Here is a 21,526-nt window from a genome sequence, read left to right as displayed (position 1 = left end):
TTCTCATCAATTCCATTGTCAGAAAATAAAAACTGCTACATACCTCTATGCAGATTCATCTGCCCGCTGTCCCCTGATCTGAAGTTTACCTCACTCCTCAGATGGCCGAGAACAGCAATATGATCTTAACTACTCCGGCTAAAATCATAGCAAAACTCTGGTAGATTCTTCTTCACACTCTGCCAGAGAGGTAATAACACACTCCGGTGCTATTTTAAAATAACAAACTTTTGATTGAAGATATAAAACTAAGTATAATCACCATAGTCCTCTCACACATCCTATCTAGTCATTGGGTGCAAGAGAATGACTGGGAGTGACGTAGAGGGGAGGAGCTATATGCAGCTCTGCTGGGTGAATCCTCTTGCACTTCCTGTTGGGGAGGAGTAATATCCCAGAAGTAATGATGACCCGTGGACTGATCACACTTAACAGAAGAAAAAGCTGAGAAGTGCATATCAACGTAGAAATCTTAGCACAAACTTACTTCACCACCTCCATAGGAGGCAAAGTTTGTAAAACTTAATTGTGGGTGTGGTAAGGAGTGTATTTATAGGCATTTTGAGGTTTGGGAAACTTTGCCCCTCCTGGTAGGATTGTATATCCCATACGTCACTAGCTCATGGACTCTTGCCAATTACATGAAAGAAAGAAAAGTTTTTTATTCCTGCTATGCAATACTGGTGGCTATATTTATAAAAATACAATTCTTTTGTATATCAGATATGAAAGTTAAATAATTACTGTTAAGAAAAAGAAACACTGAGGTTTTAAAGGAAATATAATTAAAACATGCATAAATTAGATATAATGGCTGAATAAAGAAATACAGATGGACAGGTAGACAGAAGGACAGATAGATAGGTCTATTACAATTTGTTTTAACTGCATCTGTTAAAATTAATTAGTTCATCTGAGTTAGGTATCCAATTAATCCAAAACATTTATATAACTTAAAGGGACATTGTGCACTCGATTTTTCTTTGCATAAATGTTTTGTAGATGATCCATTTATACATTTTTGTAACAATCTACAGTTTTTTGGGGGTTTTTAAATAACATTGAGCTGATTTTGAGAGTCTTAGCCAAGCCTCAATGTATCAGATTTAGACTGATGTCTACAGATTTCTGCTTGCTCCTGTTTGTGTAATCTGACTTTTCATATGAAAGGGGGAGTGTCTGCTCTTTCTGCTTTCCCAGCCCCTTTCACTGGGTGTCCAAGCCTAACCTCATCAACAGTGCTAAACTGGGAGCTTCTAAGTAAGTTTTTAAAAGGTTTTATACTAGATTTTTAGATCAGTATCTGTGTATTTTCTTCTTTATAGTACTTTCTATTACATGCAGTTATATGAAACTTGTTGTATACTGTCCCTTTAATTTCAGATTGTGCAAAAAATGTAAAAACCTCTGGAAGAAAAATGTAATAGGCAAACAAGAAATCAAACGATAAACACAAAGGGGGAAACTATTACTAGTGACTGCCTTGTGTTATCTGAATGTAGTTGTTTCTATTTTTACCAAGTTAATTAAATCATGACAAGATGTTACGATAATTTTGTGTTACCTTTAATTAGCAATTTTATGATATCCACACCTGACTGCAATTATGATCAAACATGCTGATGACCATATATTATTAATGAACATGATTCAAAGTTTAAAATTGTGATTTTATTTTATTGAAACCATAAAATCTTTGTTTTTGTTAATATATGAACTGAGCGTGCACAAGACTGGCGGCCCCCCACAAAAAAAGCTGTGCATAAAACAAAGATGCGCAGTGGAAAACTAAGTTTAAAGAAATTTAGAATTCAATTGTTTTTAAAAAGTCATGTAAAAACTGATGTATTCATTTGTAATAGTGCAGAGAATAGTTATCCAGAGCTCCTGCCCAACATATTGCAGGATTGTCATAGGTTAGTAGTTCGGCCCCACTAGAGCAAACTCAGGGGCTCACCCGATCTCGCCCATGACACACCCAGCTCCATCTATGGCATAAATGTGATCCTGACCCTCCAGTCACAGTTTCACCCACAAAACACCTGTTGTCCCCAAAAAGTTCTCCTCACCTCTCAGTCCTGAAAAGCCTCTGAAAAATGTTGTGGGGTATGTTTATCAGTACAAAGAAAGTATGTGACAAGATTATGTACTGTAACGGAAGCCTATTTTATAGCTTTCACTGTGTAAAAAATAGCTTAAAGGGACAGTCTAGTCAAAATTAAACTTCCACAAAATTTTAAACAGCTTTCCAATTTACTTTAATCATTAAATTTGCTTGGTGGTATTTTTGAAAAGCTAAACCTAGCTAGGCTCAAACCGATTTCTAAACCGTTGAAACCCGCCTCTTAGCTGAGAGAGTTTTGAAAGTTTTTCACAGTTAGACAGTACTAGTTCATGTGTGTCATATAGATAACATTGTGCTCACTCCCCTGGAGTTATTTAGGAGTCTGCACTGATTGGCTAAAACTGCATGTCTGTCAAAAGCCCTGAGATATGGAGGCAGTCGGCAGATGCTTAGATACTAGGTAATCACAGAGGTAAAACGTGTATTAATATAATTGTATTGGTTATGCAAAACTAGGGAATGGGTAATAAAGGGATTATCCATGTTTTTAAACAATAAAAATTCTGGTGTAGACTGTCCCTTTAAGGAACTTTATAAACTCATTTATATTGGAATAATACTGGAATTATATTCATATTTGAATAGCACCCTTAGAGAAACCAGCCGATAGATAAATAGATTAGACAGACACAGACCGACGATAGATAGATAGATAGATAGATAGATAGATAGATAGTACTGTATATGGGTGTGTGTTTGTGGATCATACATATTTTCAGAGCTTAACATGAATATGAGGTCATCTTCTAATTTACAGGCCAGTCTTGACTTCAATAATATTCAGTGTATGAGGAATAAAAACACAGTGTCACAGTAAGTGATTTCACAGTTCTCACAGAGGAGGCCTCAAGCCTGTACCACTTTCATTGCCATGGAAACTCTTGTCTGATGTCAATGAACATTCCTACCAAATTAAATTTAACACTGAATATTCTAAACCTGTGAAAACAACAAAAGATATTTGCAAGGACAAGATGAGAAAGCAAAACCGTTATAGACAAGGGACGATGAATAAATAACATATTTTGGGATATATATTTTAAACTAATCTTCTACTTAAATGTTCATGTCGCTTACAACAATGCATTTTACATTTAATTGTATACCCTGTATATATAAATTATACATCTATTTATTTAGTATTATTATTATTATTATTAGCCAGTCTTTATTATTATTCAGTACTGACTGAGCCTCTCTCCAGTTTTCTGCAGCCAGCAAAACATTCTATGCTATGTTCTGTTCCTGAGCCTGCCCTAAATATATGTCGACAGGGGATGGAACTATGCTTCACAGAAAGCCAGAACTATTTGAGTCCCCTTCGTATAATATAGTCAGACAGCTGACCCTCAGTTAAAAAGAAATCCAGCGCAATTTGTGCTTGCCTTGATTATCTGCAGTGATTGCCCTAAAACAGACTGAAACAAAATAGCCAGAGAATGCCATGAGTTCTTGCAGTTACGAGCTTGATCCTGTTTTAGATACAAAATAAAAAAAAAATGTCTGAGACTAGGGGGTTGGGTTGCCACATTTTTCGGGAAAAGATACTGCTCATCTCATTAGCATAAATTTGCATAAATGATTACACAGCATAACTCAGAAACTAAAGAGGCTAAGACTGATTTTAAAGGATTATTTGTTTATAATTAGAATCCAACGAACACAGAAGTTTCAGCTTGACAGGACCTTTATTTCTATATGTATTCCTTTTTTATCTATATTGACCTGAACATTACAAATACCAGCCTTGTTAGTAAAATGCAGGCTGGGAGGAAACCCTAGGCCAGTGATTTTTAACCTTTTTTTTTGCCGTGGCACACTTTTTTACATTAAAAAATCCTGTGGCACACCACCATCCCAAAATTTAAAAAAAATCACACATTGTAGCCTAATACAGCATATATATATACACATACAAACAAAAAACACATACTGTATGTATTGTGCTGTTATGCCATGCCTCCTACAAACTACCCCTGCACTGGGAGTAAAAAACAAGCAAAGTTTAAAAAATATGTCACACTGTTGTCAGTCTGCCGTGGCACACCTGAGGATCTCTCACGGCACACTAGTGTGCCACGGCACACTGGTTGAAAAACACTGCCCTAGGCCACCCAAAAATCAAGAGGTGATCGGCAGCAAGGAAGGACTCATTTCAAGGAATTCCCTTATCCAGAACTCACTTGTGTCGGTAGTCTCGTACTGACTATCTTTTTGCAGTTCAAAGATTTCCACTTCAACCCGTCCACTGGAAGCTCCCTGTGTGTGGCTGTTGATATGTTCTCGAGCGAGTGCTAATGCCAACCTCTCACCGCGGCCACACACAGTCTGATCATCAAGGATTGCAGCTGTGAGGAAAGAGACAGAGACAAGGAAACCACATTACAGGAGATAGAAGAAAGGCAAGGTTGTCAGTACAATGGACATAGTTCTGTTACAAGAGAGAGCTTTATATCTTAAAAGACAGAGCATGACAGCTTTACAAAAGGCATCATTGCAAGAGGCAAGGGAAAATGCTGCCAAAAATACAGCAACATGTTTCATATAGCAAGCAGGGTAGGGATTGGGTCCTCTGTGTATTGCAAACAGAGAGTTATAAAGCAATATTGCACACTCACCGGCAACAGTAGAGAACCTTCATAATAGAGGGCCCTGGTGCAACATTTTTTTGGGCCCCTCAAAGGTAACTAAGTAGTAAGCAATAGTAATAATATACATGCTGCTCTGTATAAGGATTTTGCATATAGATAAATGGATAGATGGATGGATAGATAGATAGATAGATAGATAGATAGATAGATAGATAGATAGATAGCTCAGCATGGTTAGTCCCCCAAATCTAAATTTTAAAACAAACCTCATTCAATTAGTTAGATCAGGTTAGATCAATTGTTGTTTTCGTTAGATATAGCATACAAGAAGTGGTATTAACAAAAGATAGATAATGCCATGACTACTCATTCGCCAGCTTTATGCAACCAACATTTTTATATTAATATTCTTTATAACATTTAAACCTCTAAATTTCTGTCTGTTTCTAAGGCACTACAGACAGCCTCATATCACATGCTTTTTTATTTGCTTTTCACAACAGAAGACTGCTAGTTCATGTGGGCCATATAGATAACATTGTGTTCACGCCCGTAGAGTTATTCAAGAGTCAACACAACACAGCACTAATTGGCTAAAATGCAAGTCAATAGATAATAAATTAATAGCCATGTGATCAGGGGGCTGTCAGAAGATGCTTAGATACAAGGTAATCACAGAGGTAAAAAGTATATTAATATAACAGTGTTAATTATGCAAAACTGGGGAATGGGTAGGGATGGCCGAATGTGTTTATATTCGAATTTGAATGTTAGAACGAATGTTATTGTAGAAATTCGATTTATATAATAGAATGTTGATAAGAACAAATATTCTTAAAAATTCTATTTATCGAATGTGATTTACAGTTTTTGAATGTCACATTCGAATTCAAATATTACATTTATAAAAACACAATTGTAGACTAGAAATACTATTTAGAATTCGAATGTCACATTCGAATATTACATTTATAAAACCCAGTATTAGACTAGAAATACTATTTCGAATTCGAATGTGACATTCAAATTCGAATGTAGCATTTGAATTCGAATATTACATTTATTAAACACAGTTGTAAACTAGAAATACTATTTCAAATTTAAATGTGGCATTTGAATTTGAATGTGACATTCGAATGTCACATTCAAATTCGAATATTACATTTAAAAATACAGTATTAGACTAGAAATACTATTTAGAATTCAAATGTGACATTCGAATTCGAATATTACATTTAAAATACACAGTATTAGACTAGAAATACTATTTCGAATTTGAATGTGACATTTATTAAACACAGTTGTAAACTAGAAATACTATTTTGAATTTAAATCTTACATTCAAATTCGAATGTCACATTCAAATTCGAATGTCACATTCAAATTCGAATATTACATTTCGAAATTGAATGAGTACATAGCTTAACATTCAATTATTCAAAGAAATATTTTAAAATTTTATTGAAAAATTCGAAAATGAAAATTCGAAAAAAGAATGTTATATAAACATTCGAAATTCGATTTGAATGAACGAATGTATCAAAATTCGTTTTAAATTTTGAATTTTTAGAAACATTCGCCCATCCCTAAGAAAGGGTAATAAAGGGATTATCTATATTTTATTTATTTTTTATTTTTTTTTTAATATTTTTTATTGAGGTAAAATTTGGCATATAAACAAGATATGTAAAACATTTTACAAGTTCCATCACAATAACACAGTATAAGATTCATCATACAGTTGAAAGACCATAAGCGTCATCAGTAATATCCACTAACAAAACAACAAGGTAACTAATGTAAAAAAAGTTTTTCAGAGGCACAATACAATCATGCCCATAATGGTTTAAGCCTCCTCTCTTGTTTAAAAGGGCCACTCTTGGACCCCTGGCTAAGTGAGAGATTTACCAACATGGGAGGCTAACTGTTAAATAGGAGATCACTCATGGATCTTGATTTGTTTACCTCATATTTTTTAAAGATTATTATTCTATATTAACACACTGTTAGGGATTATGTCAAAAGAAAAACATGCAAATAGAACCAGGGTTAATCCCTTCTATCTGTCATTAAAGACAATATATCCATGGGAAGATGAGTGCTGTAGTAATGTTTTAAGAGATCTATTCATAAAGAAAGTAGTGAAGATGCGGTACAAGTAAAAGAGAGACCGCGTAGTTAGCTCTCCTAAACAAGGAGATACATTATGTGGGGGGGGGGAGGTGGTAACCTGAGTATGGTGAGTATAGTAATTTAGGCTACGTTCTTATAATATAGAGTAAACATGCCTCAGGGTGGCTCAGCAACCTAGCTATATGAAGAGAAGCATATATGGGTTAACAATAAATACTTAACAAAGAACCAGTGCATAGTGGGACAATGTCATATCCAAAATATCAGGGGAAAAAGGTCTAACTGTATGGGTCTGACACATCTTATAAAGCTTAGCTCTGGGACTATGATGAGGAAGACTGTATATAACGCAGGACCAGCCTGCGTGAATACTACGGTAAGTACATAGTTACCCATAGTGATATGTGACTTTACTAATGAGCAATAATCTAGGACTATCATGGAAGGGCATATGTGCGCATCTATTACAAGGAATAGATATGTCATTAAGACACAGTCAATTTTAATCTCTAATTGGGATGTAGGAGCCAGTATGGGATTTTTATAGTAGAAATGTTCCTAACTATGAAAGACTGCGCTTAGTTTGCTACCTGTGCCCTGTGACTCAGATTATAATGGAAACTAACGGTATTTTTAGTAGAAATTAGCTAAGAGCGATAGGAGGAACATTTGTATAAGGAAGGGGACAGAGAATTGTACCTTATAGGACAGCTATATCACTGTACTGACTAACTGTTTAGGTGGAGCCTCGGCCGCTGGCTACGCCCACACTGAAAGAAAATAACACTCAGTACTCAAAGTGTAATGTCCCCAAATAACTTATGATAAATGCATATATGGATATAGAAGTACTGAATGTCACACTTAAACGTTAAGCATACTCATAGAAAACTTCACATTTAGAATAGAGCATATTATAGATATTAATCTGAGCCTTTTCCTGATAGATTAGAGGTGCAATACCCATATACACAATTTCAGGGACATAGAAGGGGAAAATAGAAATAAAATGCTTGGAGGGGAAAAGACAAACAAAAAACTTTCACTCCATTTTTCCCTGTTTTCTAGCGTTGAAACTAAAGAGATGCAATCTTATCAATAAAACATTATGTTTAAACCACATTTGGCATGCAAACTAACAGTGTCTTGCGACTGGTACGCTACAGCCAATGTCAGACTGGCCATGTAATAATAAAAATGAAGTTTAGGTTGAATTCTTATGTTATACTTCTGCAGCAATAAAGGCACTATAAGTGGTGGGAGCATATTACATCTGGTAAAAAACAAACCAGCTGAAGGATTATCTATATTTTAAAACAATAACAATTCTATTGTAGACTGTCCCCTTAACAAAAAATTAGATATTTATTAGATCGAGTATGATTAGTCAGTTGTTTTGTTAGATCTAACATAACTTCAGACATATTAGGTATTACATTAGGGATAACCCCCTCATTTAAAAATACAGGTAAAAAATCCTTCAGGCTAATAGATCTTTGTTAGATCAAGTGTTTATTATGTTAGACATGTCAACATTAAGAATTATTTGGTGGGGGCTAACCTGTCATCAGCTCCCCTTAAAGGGATACTAAACCCACATTTTTTATATTATGATTCAGATAGAGCAGGCAATTTTAAGCAACTTTCTAATTTACTCATATTATCAATTTTTCTTCATTCTCTTGGTATTTTTATTTGAAAAAGAAGGAATGACATTTTAGGAGCTGGCCCATTTTTGGTTCAGAACCCTGGATAGCGCTTGCTAATTGGTGGCTACATTTTGCAACCAATCAGCAAGCGCTACCCATGTGCTGAATCTAAAATGGGCCGGCTCCTTAGCTTTCATTTCTGCTTTTCAAATAACGATACCAAGAGAACGAAGAAAAAATGATAATACGAGTAAATTAGAAAGTTTAACAATAAAAATGGACAAAAAATATTTAATTTGATATTATTTAGATCAAGTATCAAGTGATCAGTCAGTTGTTTTGCTAGATCTAACATAATTACAGAGATATTGGGTATTAGATAAGGGGGGCTAGCCCCCCAAATTAAAACTTCACACAAAAAAAAAACATTCAGGCTGATAGACTTTTGTCAGATCAGGTTAGATCCAGTGTTTATAATGTTAGATCTATCTTGCAAAAGGTGGTGTTAATAATCATATAGCGAGAGCCTCTATGTATTCAATATGGGATGCCAGGTCTGCATAACAAACAAATGTATCAAGTGTTTATCATGTTAGATCTAACAAGCAAAAGCTGCTATTAACAATTATTTGGTGTGGGCTAACCAGTCATCAGTACCCCTTAAATAAACCGGACAAAATGTATTTAATTTGATAGCTGTTTAGTAGGTCAGATATGATTGGTCAGTTGTTTTGTTATATCTAATATAATTAGATATTTGGTAAAAATTAAAAATGTGAGACAAAAAATCATTCAGGCTGATAGATCTAACATAATAACACATGATCTAAATTTATGTAACAAAGGTCTAACACGAAAAAGGTGATAATAATCATATTGTGGGAGCCTATGAGGCCCATTTATCAAGTTCCGAATGGAGCTTGAAGGGCCGTGTTTCAGACTCGCCAGAAACAGCAGTTATGAAGCAGCGGTCACAAAGACCGCTGCGCCATAACCCTGTCTACCTGCTCTGATGAGGCAGACAGGAATCACCACAGTCTGCAGGGGGCGGCATTGCACCAGCTTTTAGTCCAATTGTTTTTGATGAGGGGCTGGCACTCCATTTGAATACATATCAGCTCCCACAATATGATTTATTAATACTGCATTTTGCATGTTAGACCTAACATAATGAGCACTTGATCTAACAAAGATCTATTAGCCTGAAATGTTTAAGTGCGAGGGCTAGACCCCCTAATTTAATACCTCTGTAGTTATGTCAGATCTGACAAAACTGATTGATCCATACCTGATCTAACAAATATCTATTAAATAATATAACTGTATATATCTATTATATTACTTTATATCTATTAAATTATATATCTGTATATATCTATTATATTACTTTATATCTATTAAATTATATATCTGTATATATCTATTATTTACTTTATATCTATTAAATTATATATCTGTATATATCTATTATATTACTTTATATCTATTAAATTATATAAATGTATATATCTATTATATTACTTTATATCTATTAAATTATAGAACTTTTTGTCCATTTTGTGTTACGGGACTGGAACCCAATATTGAATACATAAAGCTCCCATTAAATGATTATTAATACAATTTTTTGCAAGTTAGATATAATGTTATAAACATGTACTAACCTGATCTAACATAGTTCTATCTGCCTGAATTATTATTATTTTTGTCTGAAATTATGATTTGGGGGACTATCTATACCCCCATAATTTAATACCTAATATCACTGCAATTATGTTAGATCTTACAAAACAACTGACTGATCGTACCTGATCTACTAAATATCTTTGGCATTTTCTGTGATTTTTTTGTTTTTAAAAGGACTTATGAAGAGTTAGCCCCCCTACCAAATAATTGTTAATACCAGATTTTGGTTGCTAGATGTAACATAATAAACATTTGACCTAACCTGATCTAACAAAGATCTACTAACCTGAATGTTTTTGTACTTCAAAAATATGAAGCCGGGAGACTAAACCCCCTAATTTAATACCTAACATCTCTGTAATTATGTTAGATCTAACAAAACAACTGACTGATCATTCCTGATCTAACAAAAAGCTTTTAAGTTATTTAACTTTTTAGCAATTTTTTGTTATAGGGGGCTGGCACTGCATAATGAATACATAGAAGCTCCTATTATTATTAATACCACATTTTGCAAGTTAGATCTATTGTTATAAACACTTGATATTACCTGATCAAACAAAGATATATCAGCCTGAATGATTTTTGGGTCTGAAACTTTAATTTGGGAACTAGCCCCCCTAATCTAATACCTAATATTTCTGCAAATATGTTATAGCTAACAAAACAACTGATTGATCATACCTGATATCACAAATATCTATCAAATTAAATCATTTTTCATCCATTTTTTTTGTTATGGGGAGCTGATGACGGGTTAGCCCTCCACCAAATAATTGTTAATACCAGATTTCACTTGTTAGATCGAGCATAATAAACTCTTGAACTAACAAAGATCAATTAGCCTGAATGATTGTTTACCTGCAAATTAAGTGGAAGGGCTAAATCCCCTAATTTAATACCTAATATTGAATCTTGGAAAATTGAAATCTTGGAAAAAAAATACTGGCCATGCTAATTAGCATATATAATTAGAGAAACGTTTACTACACATACTACGGTCTTTTCCTCTCACAATTGAGGTTTTAGTGACTGGTCTTATAGCACATTTGAACACATGTACTTTTAAAGAAACCGTTTACCCTAAACTTTTCTACCCTTTAATTTGTTCCCATTGATTCATTTTACCTCCTGGAGTGTAATTAAATAGTTTACAAATAGCTAATTTGCCTTTATATCCGCATTTGAAATAGCTGATTTTGTCTGTAGTATCCCTAGCTATATTGAAAGTTTCTATACTTAAGTGTTGGCTATTGACAAGCTATGTAATAAGATCAAGATGTCTCATCAGTCTGCAAGCTTAGCCTGTTTTGATAGGTTGTGGTATCAAATAGCAAATCCAGATATACGGGGAAACCAGTTTTACAGTACACTGTCCCTTTAAACGTTTTCTTTGCTCATTCTAATTCTGCTCACATTTAGTTTAGCATATTTTCCATATGTCTAAAATATTTGTGACTAAATCTAGCGAAAGTTATCCACGAATATTATCATGTGCATCAATGAAAAAAAATGTCTACAAAAGCTGTCAAATCTTATTTATCTTAGATAATCTATTTAAAAAATGTGAAAACTTAATTTGTGTTTAACTATCACCATATTATAAGGACATTAAACATTGCTTGCTTTTGTATAAAAATTGTGAATTCACTTGCAAATGCTGCGTATTAAATAGCTGGTTTAGGCACTCTGTAGCATTCTGAAAACCTAGGTTACAGATTTTGCTTTTAGTCTCTAGGGAGCGTGGCACAAAGCACTATTTTCACAAAAGCAAGAGATGTTAGATGTCCCACAGCTACTTAAATTGTTCAGTATATGGCATTGGTAATGATTGGTAGTGCTACAGAGAGAATATTGGATACACATCAAATATGACTTTGCTGGATCAGTTTGTACCTGGAAATTTGCTGGAAACAATGGCAGCTATTGGAGTATATGCCAGACATAACCCATTGGCACAAACACTGTAAATAAACTGAAAGATGCTTTGGGAATGTGTAAAGACTTCCCTAGTTATATTTAAAGTGATAGTAAACACTCAAAATTTGATTTTTTTCACCTCTATAATTACCTTGTATCTAAGCTTCTGCAGACAGTCTCCTTATCTCAGATCTTTTGACAGACTTGCATTTCAGGCAATTAGTGCTGACTCTTAAATAACTCCACGTGCATAAGCACAATGTTATTTATATGAAACACATGAACTAACGCCCTCTAGTTCTGAAAAACTGTCAAATGCATTCGGATAAGAGGCAGCCTTCAAGGGCTTAGAAATTAGCATATGAGCCTACTTAGGTTTAGCTATCAACTAAGAATACCAAGATATCAAAGCAAATTTGATGAATAAAGTAAATTAGAAAGTTGTTTAAAATCACATGCCCTATATGAATTATGAACGTTTAATTTGGAATTTACTATCCCTTTAAAAGTACATCAAAGCACTTTGTTATATACTGTATATATTTATAGTACAATTCAGCAATTAAGCACTGCACTGCAAAATAATTGTGTGAAAACGTGTGTGTTAAATGCTGTCATTTTGTTAGCAAAATTCACAAGGTTTTGTGATTTCAAAGTAGTCCTTTTCCGCAGCCAATTTGGAGAAGAGGTAATTAATTTATACACTGATATAAATAAACAGCCACAATGTATTTTGATAATATTATTGAATGGGACTTTATATTCTCCACAGCAATTTTGATTGTGGATTAAACTTTGGCCTTTTGTAGCTTTCACAAAACATATGGGCTGGCAGTCCAGAGACAAGTCATATGCTTATATCTTATGGCCCAGCACACTGTTTACATTATTTTTATTTGAAAAAAGACCAAGCTGAAAGGGGGAAGCGACAAAAGCCTTCTGCTCTAATAGATAACTTTTATCTGCTCCACACAAATAATAAACGGAAGGCCTAGTAACCGTGTTAATTCTTAGATGCATTTATCCACTACCTTTGCATAATTTTAGACTAAGTAGGTAATGGTTAGCACAGTGGCTTCAAAATGATCTGAAACAAATTTACAAAGGACAGTAAAGTCAAAACTTAAGGGCCATTATAGTTGAAAAATGACAAGCTCTAATTCTTTAGTGCATCTAAATTCAAGACTAGCAACCCTAGTCAAAAAAAGATGATCTTCCTGGAGTCATTCTGAAGTAATCGATCACTCCAGACTAGTCCATCAGAAGCCATTGTGAAGTATGCCCACAGGCCGAAATATTTAAATGAGAGGACTCTAGGGTCATTCACTGTCTTTTCATGCTTGTAAATTAATCAGTAAGGTAATCTGCTAATCATTCTGAAGTCATCACTCAGAATTTTTTACCTTAGCTGAAGACTTTACAAGTCTGATAATGTCTGATGATGTGCAAATGACTTCTAAAGTAGTTTGGTGATCATCAAATGACTCCAGGATGGTCTCTAAAGTAATCATGTTCGTCTTGAGAACCCTGCACCTCTATGCATTTAACACACGCAGAGCACTGCTGGTCCTAAATGGAAAGTGCCACAGCTCATCTGTGTGACTAGCGCTGCAGATTGAGTCAGAGGCAGTTTCCGCTTGGAATCAGCAGTTCTCTGGAGGCCTAAAGCATGTAATTTTTTGACTATAATTATGGCCCTTTAAACTTTTAGGACTCAGGCAGATCATATAATTAAAAAAAAACTTTCCAATTTACTAATGGTTTTACATTTGTTTCATTCTCTTACTATCCTTTGTTGAAGATTAACCTAGGTAGGATCAGGAGCATGCATATGTCTTTATGGCAGTTAGTGTTGAAAATATGGCTGCCATAAAGAGTTTAAGACACATGTACAGTATACTCCTAAACTCCTATAAGCCTTTTTAGGTTTACTCTTCAACAAATGATGCCAAGAGAAAGGAGCATATTTGATAACAGAAATAAATTGGGAGGTTTTTTTAATTGCATGTTCTGTCAAAACCATAAAAGTTTATGTTTTCAGATTATTGTAGCTCAACTAATTGAATAATGGTTTATTTTTAGTTGTTTTTTTAGCCTACTGATAATTAATGATTACTATTTTGATAAAAACCTTTGTATTGAGTTTTCTACTATTTACATGGCATCTGATTGTGCTACAGACAAAATGGTTATCAAAGAATGTGTTTGTAAGGATTCCTATATACCCCAGAACAGATTTCCAAGAGACTTGGATCAGAACAAAAAGACACCTTTATTTTCACTAAACACTAACAGAAATATAGCTTTTGCTTCAATGATGAATGCAGGTAACAAACCACAGTAATGATAGCAGTACCTGTGACTTGTCACCAACAGAAATCAGATTTTTTTTTCCATCACTTTTTTTTGTGGGTATCTTTAAATATTATAAATCTCTTATGAAGCGCATGTACGCATATTTACATATTTACACCTATAAACGAAATTTTGTTGCTGTGAATCTCTCTGATTACACAGTTGGTACCTTTACATGTTCTCTTTTTTACTTTTTGTAACTAATAAATATTGGATTTTTAAACTTGACGACAGCCTCTGCGGCGCACCTCTTTCATTTGAACTACACATTATCTCCAGGGCCGTCTTTAATACTGACTGGACCCTGGGCAAACATTTTCTTGCCCCCCCCCCCCCACCATGCAATTTCGCTCTCCACCCCAACATCCCAAAAAACAACTAAATCAATTTATTTTATATATTTTTTTAAATCATTAGCCCAGCAGTGGATCATCCACTGCTGGGCTAATCATTAAAAAAAAATTGCAATATGTGAAACTGGACCTAAGCAGTACTAATAACTAGTAAATAAATATATAAATTCCTCCACTCTGGATTAATTTAATATGCTTTTGAATGTGATTCTGGTGTGAGGTTAGCTGGTTAAAGAGATTTAGGGCAGCCAACAGGAGCAAAGCAAGGTAAAGACTGAGGTGGAAGCATAGAGGTGCAGACAGATATAAGTTTACTGACTGGAACAGTAGAACTACTATGGGAAGCTGTAAAATCTGAAACAGAGAGAAATAAAAACTATAAAAATAAACCTTACCTTAATGTGTGAAGTATCAGCATGACACTATACATCAGCCACAGCAGCACATGTCACTACTTTGCTAGGAACAAGTTCCCTCTCATCCTGCACTAGACAATGCTGCATGGGGGAGGGGCATGTGTACACTCACTTATTCTTCCCACTGACACCTTTCTACAAAGCACTGTTTTCCTTACAAACTTCAGTTAGTTGATCTTAGAGCCACAGCAGAAAGAGCAGGGCTAAGGGGACCAGCAGACTGGATGCTGTCTGCCCAAGGCTGCATGGATACAGACGAGTCACACAGCCTCAAGACTAAAGAGAGCAGTGTGTGCAGCTGCACAGATGCTCAAATCCTCACGTGCCTGCCACTCCAGCTTTCTGCTGCATGCGCCTATAGTGAGCCCTACCCAGAAACAATCCCCACCACCAGAGCAGTTATCTGGTAACAGTGGTAACCCCAGCAGGACCTTTTCTGATGCAGTTGGATTGACTGGATGCCTAGTTAGGGCTTAGCATCCAGTGCTGCACAGTGCACATCTAAAAAATTTTTTTTTTTTTTTTTTTTAGGACTCTTGGGCCCCTCAACAAAGACTGGGCCCAGGGCAACTGCCCCTTTTGCCCTGTGTTAAAGACGGTCCTGATTATCTCCAGGATTGACAGAGGCAGTGCACCAGTTTTTATATCGCTCCTTTAGCCCCAGCAAAGCTTTGACAGCTAAGATTCCGTGTGTTCAGATCGGAGGAAGCAGACAGTCCATTGGAGCTGCTAAGCCAAAACTTTTCCCTGATTGGACAAGCGGATCACGTGGACGTTTGCTATGTATCGTCTTGGATAGACGCAGCAGCTCTAACAAATGATCAGGGGAGAGGTTGCACCCGGAATATGCTGACAGCGTTATCTAAGTTGATTGTAGACGGCCCAATAGGACACCAGGACCGGTATGGGTATAGTCACACAGTTATATTGTTGTATATATACACACACTATTCAGTACCCATACCGGTAGTGTCTGAAAGTATTATCTCCCTGGAATTTGTATGGGATATTTATACAAACAGATTGCATTCTTTGCCTTGACCCACTGTTTGGCAGAGAGACTGTTCATGCACATAGTGTATTTACTAGATTATAAATACTCTACACATAGGGTTCTTTGGGCATAAGCTGCTGTGGCATTTAAGACTTTAAAGTCTGGACTTATTATCCCATTGGACTCAGGCACATTCTTTCCTTTGCTATTTGTATATAAATATAAATATATTTAAAATATATATTTTTATTAAAAACATGTATATATGTGTTTAATACTTTATATATATATGTGTGTTTTGTATGTTTTGTGCAACTTTTTTTGTTTATTCTTTACAGATTACTTCAGGTCTTAAGTTGCATTAAATATTTTAGCACAGTTGTGGCCAGAGGCATAACTAGAAATTACAGGGCCCGGGTGCAAGAATCTAAGAAGAGCCTCCCCCACCAAAAAAAAAGTGAATTTGATACATATCTTTTTTTTTTTTTTTTTTTTTAACATTTAACACAGAAAACTTGTAATATATGTAACTTTCAACTTGTAATATAAGTTCCAATTTAGCGCATTCACAATATCTATTGAAAGTTTAAGTTGCGCTCGAGCAAAGTCGTCCATGATTAACCCTTCTCTGGTTAACTCACTTTGCCATGCACTTGCAATATTAAGTTGCACACTAATGGTAGCGTGGTTCAGTAATATTCTGTATCGCGTCACACGCTATCATTAGGGTGCTACTTGTAATTTCTGTCTACAGTTGTTTGTTGCTTAATTATTAGGTCAACCATTTTCATTGTTTGTTCAAGTTTTGCAAAAATAAACAGATCAAACGAGTAGGGCGGCCTTTAGTAACACAGATAGGTGTATAGGCTGTATGTTTAAAAACATTATTCTTAAAAGGGATCCATAGATTTCACCAGAGTGCCAACAGATCTATGGCACACAAAAAATGTTAAGAATTTAAGAACCTCTGCTATAGGCTTAATTATAAGAGAATTGGCATTTTTATTTCCAGGTGAATCCAGTTACAATGTATAGACAATACCAAAGAGGAAAAATAGATAGAGTTGACATAAGAAGATAATCATTCATATATTGTGACTCTAGGTGTAAAGAATGAGGTTTATCTGTAAGTCAAAAATGTTGTTTTCTGTCACAAGCACATGAAGCAATTTGTCAGTATACAGCTCACAGTAAGGAAGTTGTTATTAAAGGGACATTAAACACCTTGAGATGGTAATATAAAATGATAAATCATATGTAAAAAAAACCTCTGCAATATATTTTCATTATTTATTTTGTCCCCTTTTCTTGTAATTCCATTTTTAAATTGTGAGCTTTTCAGTTCCTGTTAGAAATGGAAGTGCAGAACACTGTTATATTCCACACAGCCTTTGGCTGCACACTCTAGGGACCTATTTATAACTGTTCCAAATTGGCGAAAGCAGAGAATGTAACCTAAGTTACAACATGGCAGCTTCCATTGATTTTTAGACAAAAAAAACTTTACACTTATTTTGTCAATGTTTAAACAGCTAATTAAATAAAAAAAAAAAAACATATCTACATGTTATTCTCCGACTAATCTTTACTTTGAATGCTTCATTCTATCTAGCATTGATTTAGGGCTAGATTACAAGTGGAGCGGTATTTTGTGTTTTCGCTATAGCGAAAATCCGCTAGGATTTTAATTTTTGTGCTAGTTGGTTTGTGCTGGTATTACAAGTTAAAAGTAAACTCTTTTTTCTCTAGCGGTAACCAAAATTGCGAATAAAGTTAAAATCAGAAAATAGCAATTGCGTTTACGCATTCACCTGTAACTTAACACCTCAATATCACGCAAACACTATCGCATATTCGCATTCCCCATAGAAGTCAGTGTTGAAAAAAAACCTAACACCTCAATATCGCGCAAACAACATAGCATATTATTATATCCTCATTAGCGCTAACCTGATATGAATATAGGAATATTTCATTTTCCAATGTTCTTTACATAACAGAATATGTTCTATTTATTCATAATTAAATATTTCTACATTTATCTGATGGTTTATAAAACAAATATATATTTATACCGGAAAACAGTTAACCACAGCTCTGATATTGCGGTAAGAATTGTAGCGTAAATCACGATTTCGCCCAACTTGTAATATCAGCGCCATTAAAGCTGCTCACATAAACACGATATCGCTTGCACAAAAAACTTTTGCACCTAACTTGTAGTAATCTAGCCCTTAGTGTTTAATGTCCCTTTAAATTGAAACTATTGTTTACAAAATGCTTCCTTCAAACTTGCATTATTATAATAGCATGAAGAGATGGCCAAATCACTGACAAGATTCAGATAGAGCATACAATTTACTTCTATTATCAAATTTGCTTTGTTCTTTTAGTATTCTTTGTTAAAAAGAAAATCTAGGTAGGCTCAGAAGCTGGGAGCTAGCTGCTTATTGGTGGCTGCACATATATGCCTCTTGTCATTTTCTTACAGATGTGTTCAGCTAGCTCCCAGTAGTGCATTGCTGCTTCTTCAATAAAGGATACCAAAGGAATGAAGCAAAATTGCTAAAAGAAGCAAATTGGAAAGTTGGTCAATATTGCACAATGTATCTGAATCATGAAATAAAGGGGTTTCACGTCCCTTTAACAGCAATGCTGCATCATATCTAGACAATTGTACTGTAATCCTAAACCCTATAGCCTTTTTATAATCCTTAGAGAAAGGGGAAATATTGTACTTCTTAATCTTGTCTTGTGGCTTTACGATAACACTTAAAAGCTTTCACTGTGTTTAGTGTGTGAGGAGAGCTATGTATCATTTTCTTTCATTTAGATAAAACGGTAGATAACAATTCTTCATTGTTGTATACAAAAGCTGCATCAGCTTTCCAAAAAAATCAAGGAAGGTGGTTAACAAGATATTGCACTCAACTTTGTGACTTTTCATATTAAAGAGGAGGCCACTATAGAGACGTCTTGCAAGTCAGATTTCAGAAATGCACTGAATGTGTGGGTTGAAAAAGATTCATTTGCTGTGCTAATAATTGCAAGCTTACATTTAATGGTGGAATAGGCTGGTTTAAAAAAAAAAAATGAGACTACGTTTGAAAACTATAGGGGAACTACAATATACTTTTGATATGGCAGAAAACATAAATGGGACAGTCTTGTCAAAATTAAACTATCATGATTCAGATAGGGCATGTCATTTTAAACAACTTTCCCATTTGCTTTTAGCATCAAATTTGCTTTGTTCTCTTGGTATTCTTAATTGAAAGCTAAACCTAGGTAGGCTCATATGTTAAATTCTAAGCCCTTGAAGGCTGACTATTATCTAAATGTATTTGACAGTTATTTACAACTAGAGGGTGTTAGTTCATGTGTGCCATATAGATAACATAGTGCCCACTTACGACCGTGGGGTTACTTATGAGAGGGCACTGATTGGCTAAAATGCAAGTCTGTCAAAAGAACTGAATTAAGGGGGCAATCCGAAGAGGCTGGGATGCAAGTTAATCACTGAGGTAAAAAGTATATTAATATAACAGTGTTGGTTGTGCAAAACTGGGGAATGGGGAATGAAAGGATTACCTATCTCTTTAAACAATAAGAATTCTAGAGTAGACTGTCCCTTTAAGATCTAACCTTTCATAGGTCTAAGCACTACCTTGTTAAAGCGGGTTTCTTTGAGTCCCCAGTAAAAAGGACCCTAGGACTGGAGATCCTAGGTCAAAAGAACATTTTAAGGATCCCTTATATGTATAAAGTTAGAGAACCATGCTCTGCATTCTTCTTTCCTCCACTATTAAAGGGACATGAAATCAAAAAATGTTTCTTTCATGATTCAGATAGAGCAGACATTTTTAAACAACTTTACAGTTTACTTCTATTATCAGTTTTGCTTCATGCTCTTGGTTTACTTTATTAAAGGGGCAGTAATGCACTACTGGTAATTAGCAGAACACATCTGTAAGCCAATGACAAGAGGCAATTATGGGTATCCACCAATCAGTAGCTAGCTCCCGAGCCAACCTAGGTATGCCTTTCAACAAAGGATACAGATCGAACAATGCAAATTAGGTAATAGAAGTACATTTAAAATGTGTTTAAAATTGTATGTCCTATCTGAATCATGAAAGATAAAGGGTTTGATGTCCCTTTAATGGACAATACATGCTAGTTTACATTTCTAAGGTTCTAGAGTGTTCGTACTTCAGTTAAAAAGCATTTAGCCTAAAGACAATGACAATGAATTGCAGTCCTGTTTTGTAGCCAAGAGGTAAAATCCATCAATATCTCATGAGATCTATATCTAAGGTCCTGAACCGTTTGTTTGGATCACTCTGGAAGCTTTTTTGATTTTATATGAAACTTGACAGAACATACGTAGTTGTAGCAGCTCACTGATTGCTTTTGCCTATAAGATTACACCACTTCCCTTTTGTTGGATCCATGTAACATTGGGGTTATTTTCATAAACTCCTCCTTGTACTTAAAATCAGCCCCTCACCCATTGCGATAACCATACTGGGGGAATCTGATATAGGGAAGTTCAGGGGCTTCAACCCTAACAGACTGGTGTTACCATCTGTGGAACTGGTGATTGATAATTTCTTCATGGGATATAAGTTCCTCAATGAGGAGAGTGATTATTTAACAGTATTTTAAGAATAAATTAAAATACTAGAATCCCCATTAAAAGGGAGGCTTGGACAGCAGGTATTCCGTACGTTACCCTCAAATAAACTGAATAATTTACAATTAGCACAATCCTTATTCTGTTTCTTAGGGTTGTCTTTTATCAATTGCAGACCTGGGTATCATGTGATCTATATATATATATATATAAAATTAAAATAATAATAATAATAAAAATATATAAATATATCATTAAAAAAAAATAATATATATATATATATTATTATAATATTTTTTTTATTATTATTATTGTGTTTTATTTTTTTAATTTTGGTCTTGTTATCTAAGCAAAACAGATTTTGTTCTTTCAGACTGTTACTTGGGCTTGACTAAAAAGGAAGAAACAAAGTATAAATAAAGGAATTACGAATAAAGTGATTAGACCTATGGATTAAACTTGGTCCCTTAAGCAAAACCTGCTTGGTAAAGGAGTTGTGCTCAATTCTTGTGAGGATAAATTCTTGCCAAACATTTATAGCTACATAGGAGTGTACTTAATACATTGCTGATATTTTGTGATATTTCTTTTTGCTAGTTGCTTGTTTTTTTACAAAAGTAATATTGCGCATAAGGACTTAAATAAACCTGTCTACCACAGGGGCTTTA

General features: G+C 34.7%; 1 protein-coding gene across 1 annotated transcript in view; it reads right to left on the bottom strand.

The window, feature by feature from the left end:
* GRIK5 (glutamate ionotropic receptor kainate type subunit 5) overlaps positions 1 to 21,526 on the bottom strand; it is a 387,182-nt gene that overhangs the window by 259,747 nt on the left and 105,909 nt on the right. Inside the window, exon 2 of the mRNA XM_053691035.1 lies at positions 4,309 to 4,473. Within this exon, the coding sequence (XP_053547010.1) occupies positions 4,309 to 4,473 (165 nt within the window). The remainder of the gene's footprint in view (positions 1 to 4,308; positions 4,474 to 21,526) is intronic.

Source organism: Bombina bombina, chromosome 8 (assembly GCF_027579735.1).
Source record: "Bombina bombina isolate aBomBom1 chromosome 8, aBomBom1.pri, whole genome shotgun sequence".
In the NCBI taxonomy this organism is placed as follows: domain Eukaryota; kingdom Metazoa; phylum Chordata; class Amphibia; order Anura; family Bombinatoridae; genus Bombina; species Bombina bombina.
Note: the sequence above shows the minus strand (reverse complement) of the source record. Positions and strands in the feature narration are given on the sequence as shown.